We start from the raw sequence: 14,484 nt of genomic DNA, 5'->3' as shown, positions 1-14,484 counted from the left end.
GCCCTGGCCTTCACGCGAGGCAGCGCTTCTTGCCTGAAGCTGCGCAGCTTCCCGACGACACCGTGTGCACTCGGGCGGTGTATTTCAGGGTGTTCCAAGGATACAATTGTTCCTTTTCCTGTCATCAATGTGAATTTTCAAATAAAAAAAAAAGAGGCATCGGATTCAGCTCTAAGATAATAGATGGAAAAACAGAATAATAAAATTTATCAATCCCCAAAATGCAAGCGAGGAGAAATGGCTGTATAGCTCTTTGAGTAAGATGGCAGACTTCACAGTGTATTAGCATAATAAATGAAAATACATTAACTGTTGCAATCAAAAGAAAGCAAGTGGACATATTAGGTTGCGTCAACTCGATGCAGGGCGCTCAGATGCCCGTATGGGGGCGGGCGAGGAAGTGGACGCTGAGCGCTCCCAGCTGTCCAGAGAGGGGAAGGGAGGGGCCTCGGAAGCAGGAGTTCCCTTGGCAGAAGGTTCTAGAGACACAGACCCTTCCGCAAAGGAGGAGATGCAGGGCCAGGGAGCACCCCCAGGCCTGGCGTGGGAACCCGACCCCAGAGCCCGGCCGGCGGCGTCTCAGCCACGCAGCGGAGCTGCAAGACTGACAGCTTCACAGTCAGATGCGCCTTGAGCGTCTGGCAGCGCCTCCTCCCCGGCAGCTATTTACGGCGGCTTTCTTGTGGGTAACACAGGCAGTGCTGGGATCTGGAAGGACTTTTTTTGTGCAGTCTTGCAGGAAGGCTGATAGCAATTCAATTAGAAAATGCAAATGAGGTCGCACTTTCCCAGGAGAGGGACTGCCCCGGGGAGCGAGCAGGTCCCAGCGCCAGCAGCCGGGAGGGCCGTCGGCCGGCGCCGGGCTGGGCCGTCAGCCGGCATGTGCAGAGGAGCCGCTGCTGATGGGCCAGTGCTGGGTCTGGAGCCACTGGCATGCAGGCGTGAGGGTGGACACGGCAGCCGGGGGAGCCCAGGCAGCCAGCTGGCGTGAGTTTGCCCGTGTGCCCGCGGAGTTCTCGCCACAGGGCTGGCACGGGGCTGCAGGTGTGTTGGTCAGAGTGAGCTCCTGCGTTTGGTGGTCCAAACCCAGCCCAGGGGGCCTGTGGAAGGGGAGTTTGGACACAGCACCGGCAGCACCCTGGTGGCCAGGAGGGCACATAGGGGTGATGCGGCGCCAAGCCAAGGGCCCCAAAGACTGCTGACCAGCCGGGAGCGGGGGCCAGGACAGAGGTTCCCCAAGAAGGAGACATACTGCCTGCCCCTTGATCTCGGGCTTCTGTAACTGGGGGCACAAAATGTCATCTTAGTGCCCCGGGCTAGGCTGCAGGCACTGGGCACACACACAGGCCAGAACTCCCTGCCCCGGAGACCGGCCCCATGTGAACCCCCAACCAGAAATCCGTCCCCAGGTGGACGCCACAAGGCTTCTAGGTGCAGCCATGTGGCCTCCAGTGCCAGCAAGGACTTGCCAAGACCCGGCCCTGAAACCCCCCAGGGTGCAGGGCCACTCGGGGGTGGGGGCACAGCAGGCCAGGACTCAGGTGGGCGCCACAGCAGGGGCCTCTGCTTGTCAGCCTCGTCACTTCTTTCCCTGTGGCCCCAGCCCTGCGGCAGCCAGGCTGGATGTCCCCTGTGTGCGCCCCTGTGTGTGGGTGCAGGTGCCTGTGTGGGGGTGCATGAGTGTGCATGTGTGTGCATGGGCGTGGACATGGGCGCGTGGTAGCAGCACATGTGTAGGTGTGCAGGCATGTCCCATGGTGGGGCCCATGGGGGTCGAGCTCAGCTCCAGGCCCCCCACCGGGTCTGTGTTGCTGCCACAGCGGCCCCTGCTCCCCTTCCAGGCGGGGATAAAAACAAGCCCCTCTTGCTTCTGAAGATGCCCAGTGTGCACGGGTGGGCAGCTGGGGCCCTGACCCCCCTCCGGAGATGGGGCAGATTTATGAGGCTGAGCCCCCCCAGCTCCCAGGGCCCTGCTGAGTGAAAGTTGCCGGAGCTGCGGCTCCTGGCCAGGCCCTGCTGAGCCCACCGAGCCTTCCGGCGTGATAAACGCTGGCGGAACCGACCGTTTGTCTCACTAATTGGCACCAACGTGCCTGAGTCCACTCAGTTCCGCCCCTGACAACTCCAGAAAAAAGTAATAGCTCTTGGCTTAACTCGCTGGTTTAATTTTTTTGCTGTGATTGTATTTTTCCTGTTAACTGAAGGGTGTTTTGTCTAAGGTGCTTCCTGACTAAACGCAGTCGGCCTGACTCTCTGGAGCAAGTTCTCTACCCGGCGCTGGGCGGAGTTGGGGAGCGGGGAGGTGGGTGCCCCAGGTCCAGTGGGCTGGAGCAGCGGGAGAGGGAAGGGCGGAGGGCTGCCTGGGGGAGGAGGCGCGGAGGCCGGGCTCAGCCCCAGCCCGGGCAGGCAGCTCCGGCTCACGCTCTCCTTCCAAACAGGTGCAGGGAGAACCAGAAACCTTCTTTTGCTCCAGAAACCTTTCTGTGTGGTTTCTAGGGAATGCCCAGAACATCTCCGCTCTCGGGAGGGCCTGGCCGCGCCTCCCGGCCCTGCCGTCCTCGCAGGAAAGAGCCTCACGAGCCTTTTCGGAAGCAAACTCGTGCCAGCGTCTCTTCAAGAGGCTCCCGTGCTGTTTGCTGGAGAGCGGGGATGTCGTTCTGTTGTTTTGTTTTGTGTTGGTTAAATACCATCTTGTTCTGTCCGTCCTCAGCTGCCATGGCAACCGGCCAAAGCCGCAGACGATTCCTTAGTTAAATATTTTAAATGTGCGCGCCGGCAGGCCAGAGAGACCCGCTCTCAAGTGCCTGGGAAGTGGGGGTGAGGTAGCGCGGGCCTGTCTCTAGGTCCCAGCACCTCTTTCTTAAACTTCATTATCCTCGGCCCAAATCCGCCGTGGGGTTGACATCTGCGGGCGCTGGGCCGGTGTCACGTCCCGGATGGCACGTGCCTGGCCCACGGCCGCGAGGACGCTGCGAACACAGGCCGGGCCCCCCGCGGCCCCCACACCCCGGGCTCGCCCTTGGCGCCAGGACGGTGCCAGGCAGGCTCGGAGCGCCCACCCAGCCAAGCGGCGAGAGCCTGGCCCTGCGGGGGGCCCCTGCCGCCCTAGGCCGAGCGGGAGGTCGAGGGGCCCTGCGTCAGCTCATCCCACCACGTGCTGTCCCAGCTCGCGGCCTCGCCCCCTCCCAGGCGGCTGCTGAGAGGCCTGGCCCCGCCCCGGCCAGGACAGCCTGGCCCGACAGCCGGTCCCTGGGGCCGGGTAAAGTCAGGGCGCCCAAGGGCAGGGCCCCCCGGCCTGCCCCACCCCACTGTTGGGCTGAGGGGTCCTTGCTACCCCCAAGACGACGGAGTCACTGGCCTGGGCCCCAGGGTCAGCTCGCGCGCACTGGGGTGAGACCGCGGAACCCCCGAGACCCCGTCGGGGCAGGGATGGCGACGATGGCAGACAGGGGTGGCCAGCCTCCCCGGGGTGGGGAGGCCCCAGAGCGCCCCAGCCCTGTCCACTATCATAGTCAGGCGGGCGCCAGCCAGCATGGACGGGGCGGGGGGCTGGGGCACAGGTCACTGCGGGAGGACCCGGGGGCCCTCCCGTGGGTGCAGATAGCCCCAGTGCACCGAGCTCACCCAACCCCTTCAGTGGGGAAACCGAGGCCCCGAGGGAGGGAAAGAATAGGCCCAAGTCCTCGGGGGCGCTGGGCCGAGGCCTGGGGTTACAGGAAGGGCGGGTCTCCCTCGAGGCCCGAGGCCCATGCCTTCACCCTCCCGAGGCTGCCACCTCCTCACGGCCCCTTCCCGGCCTGCCCCTCAGCCAGTTCCACCCCACCCCGCGCACCCCAGGGCCGTGCTGCAGGCTGAAGGGGGAGTGCCCGGGCCAGGGGTGTGTACACAGGCACACGTGTGCAAACATGCACACATGCACCCGTGTGTGCCCGTGTGGGCTGGACACCTGCTGCGGGCATGCAGGGAACACACACCTGCACACACGTGACGGGAAACGCACAGACGCACCCGTGTGCCCACAAACCGAAGACATGTGGCTACTTGTATGCATGGCTGGTGATGCACACCTGGAGGACGCACGTGCACGCCTGCGCCTGTAGACCCCGGTGTGAGATGGTTTCCAGCGCCAGTCCCGCCCAGGGCATCCACACCAGCGCCCAGCGCCGCGTCCCCCCCAGGCGGCCGCGCGTCCTGTGGGAAGCAGCGGTGACAGTAGCCGCGACCACTGACAGTCCAGGCGCCGGCCCCTGCTGCCCCGGGTGGGCGGGGCGGCCGCTGGCACACGGGCTGGTCCGGAGCCGCGTCCTGGCTGATGTCTCCCCCACCGTGGGTGCGTCTTCCAAGCCGAAGCCTGTGCAGGTCTGGCACCGATTTTCACCAGATTTTGTTATTACATTTGTCTCACAGCTTTAAAATAGCAGCAAATATGTGCAATTTATTTAAACAACACTGGGGAAATTAACGCCATGCAAACTCATCCCAAGCAAATGAAGATAAAGCAGGTTTTACACATAAACGGCTGCCTGGAAGCCCTCGAAGAGTCGAGTCTGCTGCGCAGAGGTGACCCACAGGCGTCCGCTGCCAGAAGCAGCACCCCGAGGCCGGGCGCAGGCCAGGCCATCACCCCAGCAGGGTCCTCGGGCCAGTCCAGGCTCTGCCCTCTCGCAGGCCCACTCGGGACCACACCCCGCCCACTCCGGGGCAGGAACCTGGAGCCAGGAGCAGACGTGGGGCTGCCCAGGAGGAGGCAGTAAATCTGGGGGTCGGTAAGGCCCAGACGCCGCGGGCACACGGGCTCACCTCTGTGTCCGTCAGGAACGTCTCCAGAGGCCACTGCCGCCCGGGGACCTGGACGGCTGCGCTGCCCCCTTTAACAGGAGGGCAGGTCAAGGGCCGACCTCACGGCGGAGCTGGCCGTGGGCGGGCGGGGGTGGCCCCCCAGCCCGGCAAACAGTGAACCGCGTTTCTCGTCACAGCTCGTCCCGGCCCAGGCTGAGCCGGCTGGACCAGCGGCCGCTCCCAGCCACCCGACCGCGGGCTCCGGCGGCCCGGCCTCGCCCGGTGTCCTTGGTCTGTGCAGACCGTGACGGCGCTTTGTCTCTCTGCCCTCTGCAGAAAGGAAAGGCGGGCGCGGCCCTGGCTGCCCCCCAGGCCCTGAACGACACGCTGCTGCCGTGGCCCCCGCGCCAGAGCCCGGGCGGGCTGCGGCGCCAGAAGCGGGACTGGGTCATCCCGCCCATCAACGTGCCGGAAAACTCGCGCGGCCCCTTCCCACAGCAGCTCGTGAGGGTAAGTGGGGCCCCGCCGGCTCAGACCCCCAGGATGACGGGGGCCGGCGAGCGCTTCGGGGGGCCAGGGCCCCCTGCTCGGCAGAGCCGAGTGTCGCGCCCACAGAGGGGAATCAGGAGCAGCCCCCCACCCCGCCGGGAGCTGAGCGACCTCTCTCAGGTGCTGGCGGGGCAGGGATTCAGGTCGTGGCCTTTGGCCTTTGACCCCTTCCCAGGCCCGATGATCGACACTGTCCAGTTACGGCTGGGCTGCCGAGAGTGGGCGCCCTGTCCCAGTGGTCAGGGTCACGGTGAGAAGTCGGGCGTCTCAGCCCGAGAGGGGTGCAGGTGGGCTGTGCCGTGTCCGCCTGTCCCACCCCCACAGACTCGGGACACAGGTCCTTTCCCGGGCGGGGGCGTGTGTTTCCGGGACGGAGGCCCATCTGCGGCGCGCACACCTGCCGAAGGGGTGCTGTCCGGGGTGATGGGGAAATGAGTAAATCTGCAGCAGCCGGCACAGCAGGGAGCCCAGGGGATCGGGCCTCCCTCACACCCGGGGTGCAGGGCCCTGGAGGACAAAAGAATTGGGCTTCACTGGCGGGGGCATGGGCGGGCGCAGGAAGGGGGGCTTGGCAGAGGGGCAGAGGCCCGCTGGAGGCCAGCGGGTGGCTCTTGTCCATGCCTGGGCCGGTGGTCAGGCCCTCGGGATACACGGATGCCCACGGCCAGGCTGGGAAACAAACAGCAGCAGCACTTGGTCGGTGGCCCAGCTGTGGGCAGAGGGAACGCAGGGCTGTGTGGGGCGGGTTTCAGCTCGGGGGGGCCGGTTACAGATGCATTTTACCAGTTTGTGTTCGATAACCAAAGTATCCACCGCATCCGCTGCTTCCCTCTGGAGGAAGCCGTGGCCCGGCCCAACAGTAATTTGATGAAACGGCGGTGATGAGCCCAGAGCACGGGGCTCAGAGAGCTGCCGCGTTCCCGGAGCGCGGGAATGTGGAGGTGTGGGAGGCCCGGGGCTCCGCAACCCCCACCCCCGTGCCTGCGAGAGCCCCCGGGCCCCGGCTGCACACTCCTCCGCCTGGCGGCTCCCGAGTGCCCGCCTCCTCTTGGCCGGCCCTTCCTGAGTGCTGTGGGCCGCTCTAGCCAGTTCATCGGACGCGAGGAGGGGCGCGAGCCTCTGGCCGCTACACCCAGTGGCCTGAGCGCAGGCGGGAGCCTGACCTGCAGCAGGCGTCGGGCTGGGGTGTCTCGTGGGACTGAGCCCTTGACCTGAGGCGCCAGCGCTGTCTGCAGGGAGCTGGCGTCAGAGCTGAGCTGAGCAGCAGGACGCCCGGCTGGAGCTGACTGCTGGGGGCACGTCCCCGGGTGGGGGCGGGGGACGTGGGGGGCATGGCCACACCTGTGTGGGGGTATGTGGGGGTGCTGCTCCCGTCACGAGCAGAGACACGCGGCCAACGAGCCACAGCGGCGGCCCCGGCCGTCACCCCCGGGCGGGCTTTCTGGGGCATCACCCGGAGCTCGCGTGATGAGGAGGGACTCACGGACCAGAACCCCAACGGGGGGTCACGTCCCAGGACACCAGTGTCCCATCCACCACCACCCCGCCCCGCCCCCGGCCCCCACCGTCAGGGGCCCGCGCCGCACCCTCCTTCACTCAATATCGTTTCCCTCAAATACTCGTTTTCACGTCGGTCAGTGTGTTCCAGCAGGAGACGGCTGGGTGCTGCAGTCGTCACCGTCAGACCAGCAGCGGGCGGAGAGCAGCTGCTGGAGCGCGGACGGGGCCTGGGCCCGAGCAGGCGGCCCGGGACGGTGCGGGCGAGGCCACGGGTGGGCGGCACTGAAGCCCCCGGGCCAGCCCTGCCTCCGGGCAGCCTCAGAGCAGGAGAATCGGCCGGGGCGTGAGCTGTCCCCCGCGGGCCTCGGTTCTGTGTCCACCACCGGAACCACTTGTAGCGGAGCAGGGCTACCCGGCTCAGGGCGGGCAGCTGAAGCCGCGCAGAGCCACAGAGCGAGGCCGTCGCCCGCCCGTCGCTGGGGAGCTGCCGGTCGAGACTGCGCCGATGGGACTTGACTCAGGACAATGGCGGGGCTGGGTCTCGCCCAAGGGGCATAGCCTGACACCGCAGACCCGGCGCCCGGGCGGGTGGGCGAGGCCTCCTCCGGGGCCCTGCGGGGTGCTGGGCCAGCCTGAGCCGGCGGCAGCAGAACAAGGCCGGACACGTGGAACGTTCCTCCCGTCCTTCCCATGCTAACCTGGGCGAGCCCCCATGGAGGGGCTCCTGGCAGGGGCATCACAGGGCATGTTGCGCCCTGACGGGGCACGCTCTGGGTCAAGTCTGCGCAGAGGCAGGCGGGGATGGGCCCCACCCAGCAGCGGACCCCCTCTCGTGAGCAGCAGGGGTGGGCGCGGTCCCCAGACGCCTCTTGGCGTTGCCATCTCTAAACCAGAGTCCGGCCGGGCAGCGTGAGCCTGGCGCCAGCTGGCCAACAGCAGGGCCGCGGAGCGCGGGGCGGGAGCGGCGCAGCCTGGCCAGGGCAGCAACATCGCCGCGACCTGGAGGGCACCCTCCCCTGCTCCCCAGACCCCGCCCGCCCCTCACTCCTCACCTGCCCCTCACTCCCAGGTGCGCCACGCCGTTCTGTAAGCGCTCGGCCCACAGACGCCGGTTCGCACACACGTGCACACACGCGCACACACACTCAGCTGACCTTGTTTTCTGCCTCTCCCCGCGCCCGCCTTCCCCCAGGCTCCTCACCAAGCACAGACAAGGGTTTGGGGGCTTTTCTGCCTCCTGTGCTGCAGGAGGCTGAGTCTCCCGCCCGCGCCCGGGCTGCAGCTGAAGCAGCTCGAGTCCCAGCGGGGGAGTGCGGCTCTCTGGGGGGGACGCGCACTCTGGGGGTTCAGCTGGGATCAGCTGCGGCTCTCTGCTCATTAAGGCATTTCATTCTGATAAAATATGTTAAATGAGAAAGTGGGAGGGAGAAAGGCAGAACGTTCCTCCCAAACCCTCTGCTAATCACGGCTTTTTCCTGGGAAGGACGGTCGTGTCCCTTTGCAGCCTCCGCCAGGCCGGGGGCCACCAACCCGCTTGTGCCAGGAAAGGGCTGGGACGGAACGAGGCTGTCGTGGGCTGGGCTGCCGGCACCTGCGTGTCCTGGGGCAGCGTGGAGGTGGCCCCCACTCTGCCCACCGCCCCAGACCCCGGTCTAAAGCAGGAGGCCGAGGGAGGCACAGCAGCGCGTGGAGGCAGCGCTCAGCCCAGGCTGGCCAAGCCGAGGGCGGCCCGGGCCGGGTAAAGACCCTGGGAACTGGCAGGGGGCGCCCGTCCAAGGCAAGCGGACCCCCTGGCCCCGGAATTCCAGGTCTGGGCCCCAGGGACAGCTTGGGAACCCCTCTGGATGCCGAGCGCCGTGCGGGTCAGGTGGGGGGCAGGCCCCTCCCCGGCCTCCCAGAGCCACCAGCGGCCGGCTCTGCGCGTCCTCGGAGTCCAGCCGTCCGCGCCGCCGCAGGGATTCTGCGCTCGCGGGTTTCCAAGGGCGTCTCCCGCACGTGGGTTCAGCTTGACCCCTGGCAAGATTCGGAGTGAGGATAAAAAGCAAACTTTTTTTTTTAAGATTTTTTATTTATACAAGAGCTGGGGCACAGGCCAGAGGCGCGGGAGGGTGAGAGGAGTCACCAGAGACAGAGCGGGGAGCAGAACAGGACGAAGGACCGAAATCCACTGCTGAGGGGAGCAGCGGGCAGGCAGGAGAGGCAGGAGAGGCGCTGACCCGTGCCCTGAGCGGGGTCTGCAGTGTGAGTGGGGGTGTGGGGGCCGCCCCGGACCCCGCCCAGGCCTGACTCCGCAGGGTTCACAGGAAGCCGTGACGGGCGGCTGAGCTCTCACCCCGCGTCCTCCCACAAGCGCCGGCCGGGTCAGCGGGCAGCGCCCTGTGCGGAGCCCACCTGGCCACCGTGTGGGAGTCTGACGTGTTCACACGTGACCACCGGGTGGCCAGTCCCACGGCCCCATGCAAATGGGGGCCTCCAGAAACAGGGTGCGTGCTGACCCCTTCTTTGTTTCCCCGTTGTCCCGAGAGGGCCCAGCTCCCCAGGGGTCACACAGGGCCCCTGAGCCGACTCCGCCCCCAACAACCTCCAGCGGTGCCGGCCCTGCTTACCCGGGAGCCTGCACCCGGCTCGCCCCTCAGCACCGCTCCTGACGCCCCTGTCCAAGGACACCCCTTCTCAAGGCCCGGGGCACCCAGCACGCCCATGGCCGGCCACCCTGGTGGAGCTGTCGCTGTCTTGCCAGTGTGGGCCGTGCCCGCCGCACCAGAGGCCCTGCGGAGTGCCCGCCCAGCGGCCAGAGCGCGCATGAAATGGGCAGAGCGGACGACTCCCGCCCGCCTCCACCCCGGCCTCTCTCGCCCTCGGGGACACGCCGGGCTGGAGGCACCACCCTCGAGCACAGGGAAGCTGGGCGCTCAGTCCCTGTGGGGGGCGTCGGGCCAGCACGCCCAGTGACAGCGAGAGCGCTGGAGACACTGCCCCGGCTGTGGGAGTTGGGGGGCTGCTGGGGACACCCGCCCCGAGAGACGGAGGCGGCCCCGGGACATCTGTGCGTGCGCAGCTTTCCCTCTGAGACGCCCTCGTAGCGGCCGGCGGCCACATCTCCTGTGGAGCCGCAGCGCACAGGAGCCGGCCGGGCACGTTTAAAACTGCGAAGCTGTGGGCTGTGGGGGGTAAGCCCTGTAACGTATGTAGCCACAGATGAGGACCCCAAACTCTGTTTAGAAGCCCAGCCCCCTTGCGCCCCTTGCACTGAGGCTCCAAAAAACCCGGTGAAAAGCAACAGCTTGCGGACTGGAAGGGCTGAGCAGAGGTTCCAGCCGCCGAGCATGGCAGGGGCCGGCTAGAGTGAAGTCCAGCGAGGCCGGCTCTGCGCGGTGACAGAAAGGAGCAGACCTCAGAGAGAGGTGACCCCGGGGGCTCCGCGCCCCATCGCTCGCAACGGCCACTCTACAAAAAGAGCTGCTGGACACGCCGGCCTGCCCAGCGACCGCGCCGGGCTTTCTCCCACGCCGGCCTCGCCTGCTGTTTGAGTGGCTGGGGGTGATGACTGGGGGGGTCGCCGGCGCGGCCCCAGGGCAGCACCACCAGAGGGCGCCCCTGAGCACCCAGAGCCTCGTTGCCATGGAAACAGCCGTGCCCTTCCTCAGAGGGGGGCACTTGAACTGCCCTCACCTGCCATGGAGGCCCCTTGCGGGGTCAGGCACCCCAACGGGTGTGGCTTCTGAAGGAGCAGCCCCCGGGCCAGCACTGGGGACCCCCTGCAGCCACTCACCCTGTCTTGGGGCATCCTGTCGAGACCGCGGGCAGTTCGCAGTGTCCTTGCGGGGGGCGTTGCGGGGGCAGGAGGAGGCCCCGGCTGTGGGCCCCGCGCGCAGCCCGGGGCCCGTGTGAAGAAAGCGCAGAGGCTTCGTGTTGTCCTGCCTCACCCGAGCAGAAAATGTTCCTTTTCTTGAATTGCTTTAATGGCTGTATTTATGCAGCTGAAAGTTCCTTAAGAAATGAAAGTAAAATCAAATTGCTGCAAATGCTCAGATAATTTATCGGGGAATATTCAATTAGAATATATTAATATTTTAGATTTCCATCATTAATTTAATGTTCAGAGATGTAACTTTGCCGTTGCATCGCGGCTGCGCCCGGCTGGCATGTTGAGGCGCCCGGGATGAGGCCTCTGAACACCTGCCCTGGCTGAGTGGGCCGCTCACGGGGACTTGCTGACAGCTCCCACCAGCCCCCCGAGCCCCAGGGCTGCAGGCCAGGTGACCCCACAAGTGTGGACAAGGATGCACAGGGAGGGGGTCTGGTTCTTTGGGGCGTGGAGCCTCGGAACCGGAGGGCGGCGCCCAGGAGGAGGAGGTCTTGAGGGCCGAGGCAGGCCTTTGGCTCCTCGCTCATGTCCAGGACACTGGACCTCCCCAGAGAGACGGACTCCCGTCCCCTGGGCTTCCAGGCTGCCGTGGGAGGGGCCGGCCCTTGGCCAGGGGGGCGCCCGGGAGCCAGGGCCCAGCGGCAGCAGCCCGTCCTCAGGAGGGGCGTCCATCCCGCGCCGTCGCCGCCTCTGTGTGAGGTGACTGTGCTGGCCGGGGGCGTCGGCCACCCCTCGCAGGCCTTTCCGCCTCCACCCACAGACTTGCTTGTGAGGGTGGACTTTGCTGCTTGGTGTGCACAGAGGCCCCAGCGCTGCGACCCCAGGCGTTTGAGAAAGGAGAGAAGCTGACACTGACCGGCTGCGAGGCGGGACCAGGCGGGAGAACCACGTTTATTGGTCGGAAAGCAGATTCGGGGTGAGGAGTGTGGCCTCAGCTGGAAGGCAGGGGTCAGCCACGGCCCATCTGTGCTTGGGGGTACGAGGCTTCTCGTCGTGAAGCTAGGGCTTTGAGTTTCTGTGGCTGGGGCCTCCCCCAGACACCTTCTCATCTGCACCAGCCTGCGGGCCAGCGCCAGCGCCCCAGGGGCTGGCAAGGAAGGCCCCAGCCAGCAGGCCACTCCCGCCGACTGGCATCCCCCAGCGGACAGCTGGTGTCTGCGGCGGAACCTGCTCCTTCCTGCCAGTTTCTCCCAACCCCAGCCCGTCGTTGGGATGCTCCTTCCTTCCAGGCTGCAGAGAGCCGGGGACACCTTCTCCAGGAGCCTGTCCCTCGGAGGCCCGCTGTGGAGCTGCTTGCATCCTGCGCGGGCCTGCTACCCCTCCAGGGCTGCGTCCTCCAGCCCGGGCCCCACACCCCCATGCGGTGCCCCCTCTTCCTGCCCCCTGTAAGGGCCTGTGTCCACATCTGGGGTCCACCTGGCTAGCCTGGACGGCAGCCCCATGCCAAGCCCCTTGACACAATCACAGCTGCGGACTCTCCTTGGTGGCGCAACTGACCTCCCCAGGCCCCAGGGGTTGGGCCCCGCATCTTTGAGGGCCGCAGAGGAGAAGCTGGGGACCCCATAAGCAGAGGGCAGGAGGCCCAGGCCTGGCTCGCCCCCCACCCCCACCCCCACGCCAGGACCTGTCTCCTGGAGCAAGGGCTGACACAGCAGCTCTTGCCGGCACGTGGGCCCCCACACACACTCATCAGAGACTCCGGGCCCAGAGGCCAGGAACCTGCGGTCCACCACCCCACAGGCCCCCTGCAGGCCTGCCTGTGGGGCCAGGCGCCTCGTCAAGGTGGGTGCTGCCTGGCCACGGCTGGGGTCCGAATCCCCACATTCGTGGGGCTGGCCCCTCTCCCCCCCACCTCGGCGGGTTATAAGGAAATGAGCCTCTGCAAAGTACTGCTCTGAAGGACTCTGGGGGGGAACAGCCTTCCCCGTGGAGGCACGCACAGGGCTCTGCGCACGCGTCCCCTCGCTGCCCGAGTGCCGGGCGGCTGCGAGCCAGGCAGGGACGGAGAAGAGCCGACGCGAGGGCCGGAGGCGACGCTCGCCGGGGCAGCCGGGCGGGACCAGCGCGCGAGGCAGGGCGTGGACGTGGACCTGGCGGAGCCCACGGGCCGGAGGGGCAGGCGGAGCCGCCAGCGCATCTCAGAGCCCAGCGCCCGCCCCGCGGGGAACCTGGCGGGGACGCCTGTTTCCCTGGGCGCTCAGGGGTGGCGACGGCAGCTGTGACGGCCGTGAGACACCCCGACCCGCCCCCGTGGCAGAGACGCCTCGTTTGGCCTCAGTTGGAGGCCGTGGGCACGTGAAGGGCCAGCTCTTGACCTTAATGAGGTGGGGGCTCCCGCTCCGCGGCGACTCGGCACAGCAGGGGGGCTCCGCAGAGGCCTTCCTGGGGTGACCCGAGACAGCGCCACCCAGCCCGCGCCTCGCGGCCTCCTCAGCACCGCGCCGGCCCCAGCCGAGCTGCTCCCACCCGCGGCAGCGCTGGCCTCGCCTGACCTCCCCAGCCCTGCCCTGCCGCCGCCGGCCCTCCCCAGCCCTCCCCTCCCCCAGCCCTGCCCGCCCAACCCTGCCTCCGCTGTGGCTGCGCAGAGGCCGTGGTCTCCCCAGGGAGTCATTTCAACCAGCTCCCTCTAAAACTAAGCTGATTTGAAAGGACATTTATGTAACCACTGCTCAATTTTTAAAACCAGCAGGAAGCGTGAGGAGCGCGTGGCCGCCCGGCACCTGCGCCCCGGGACGCCGCGCGGACAGCCCCGCTGAGCCCTCGGCCGGGCGTCCCTGCCTCCGGTCTCCTCCCCGTCACCCCAGGGGGGCGTCCAGGGTGTCCTGGATGCAGGGACAAACCGTGGTCTGGGACGCGAACCACACGTGACTGCACCGGCCCCACATGGGAGGGACGGGACAGGCCACGCCTCGAGGGGCCCAGGACGGACGTGGTGCCCACGCGTTCTCACGCCAGGACTGGCCGGCGCTCGGGGACGGGGAGGCAGCCGTGGCGCAAGGGGCCAGGGCTGGGCTGAGTGCGGCAGGCGCCCCCCAGGGCAGCTGGGCAGACAGGCCTTGACTGTGGAGCCTGAGACGGGTGGCCGGGGGGTCATGGCAGACCTTGGCGAGGGTGTGGACGTGGCTCTGAGTCTGACACGCCTGCTGGAGGCCTGCCAGGACAGGGGTGACCGGGACTCTCTTTGAAGACCTCTGTGTCCTGCGCGGTGGCCCCACAGAACTGGCGGGCTCATGGGTGGGGGCGCGGCGGCCTCACGGGGAAGCCCTTGTCTCAGGCCTACAGGAGCCACAGTGACCTGCAGACAGAGAGAACATGGCCCAGCCCGGCGAGGGGGAGGGAGGCAGGTGGTGTGGACACTGCCCCATGGGCCCTGGAGGCTGCTGACCACCTACCAGGGCCCCTCCCTGGAGGAGCTGCCTCGGCCTCGCAGGGCTCCGTGGAGAGGCCAAGGCTGGGCTGAGGGAGGGGCGAGGGAGCGGGGCGGGTAGAGAGGAGGCTGGCGGGGCCCTGGACCCCCGCACTGAGCCCAGGGGAGCGGCCCTCGGTCTTGACGCCCTCCCAGCCACTGCAGTCACTGGGTGGCTCCAAAGGGGGGCAGCTGAGGGGGGCCGGCGCCCAGTGAGGGGGGCCTGGGTTGGCCCCGGCTGCCAGCCACGGGGCTTCTTCAAGCCCCAGAACCCTCTCCCACCCGAAGGCCCGTACCCTAAGTCAGCCCACCCCGGGCGGTCCCCAGACCCACGCCCTGGGCGCCTGAGCCAGCCACCAGCAGGGGCCAGCGTCTGCCTGCG

General features: G+C 67.4%; 1 protein-coding gene across 1 annotated transcript in view; it reads left to right on the top strand.

The window, feature by feature from the left end:
- The window catches only part of CDH4 (cadherin 4), a gene marked incomplete at both ends in the record, with an annotated part of 123,483 nt that overhangs the window by 84,998 nt on the left and 24,001 nt on the right, over positions 1–14,484 (top strand). The window contains one exon of the mRNA XM_084246592.1: positions 5,116–5,289. Coding sequence (XP_084102718.1) covers positions 5,116–5,289 — 174 coding nt within the window. The remainder of the gene's footprint in view (positions 1–5,115; positions 5,290–14,484) is intronic.

This window comes from Talpa europaea, assembly GCF_964194135.1.
Source record: "Talpa europaea genome assembly, chromosome: 11".
NCBI lineage: Eukaryota > Metazoa > Chordata > Mammalia > Eulipotyphla > Talpidae > Talpa > Talpa europaea.
This window is presented reverse-complemented; position numbering and strand designations above follow the sequence as displayed.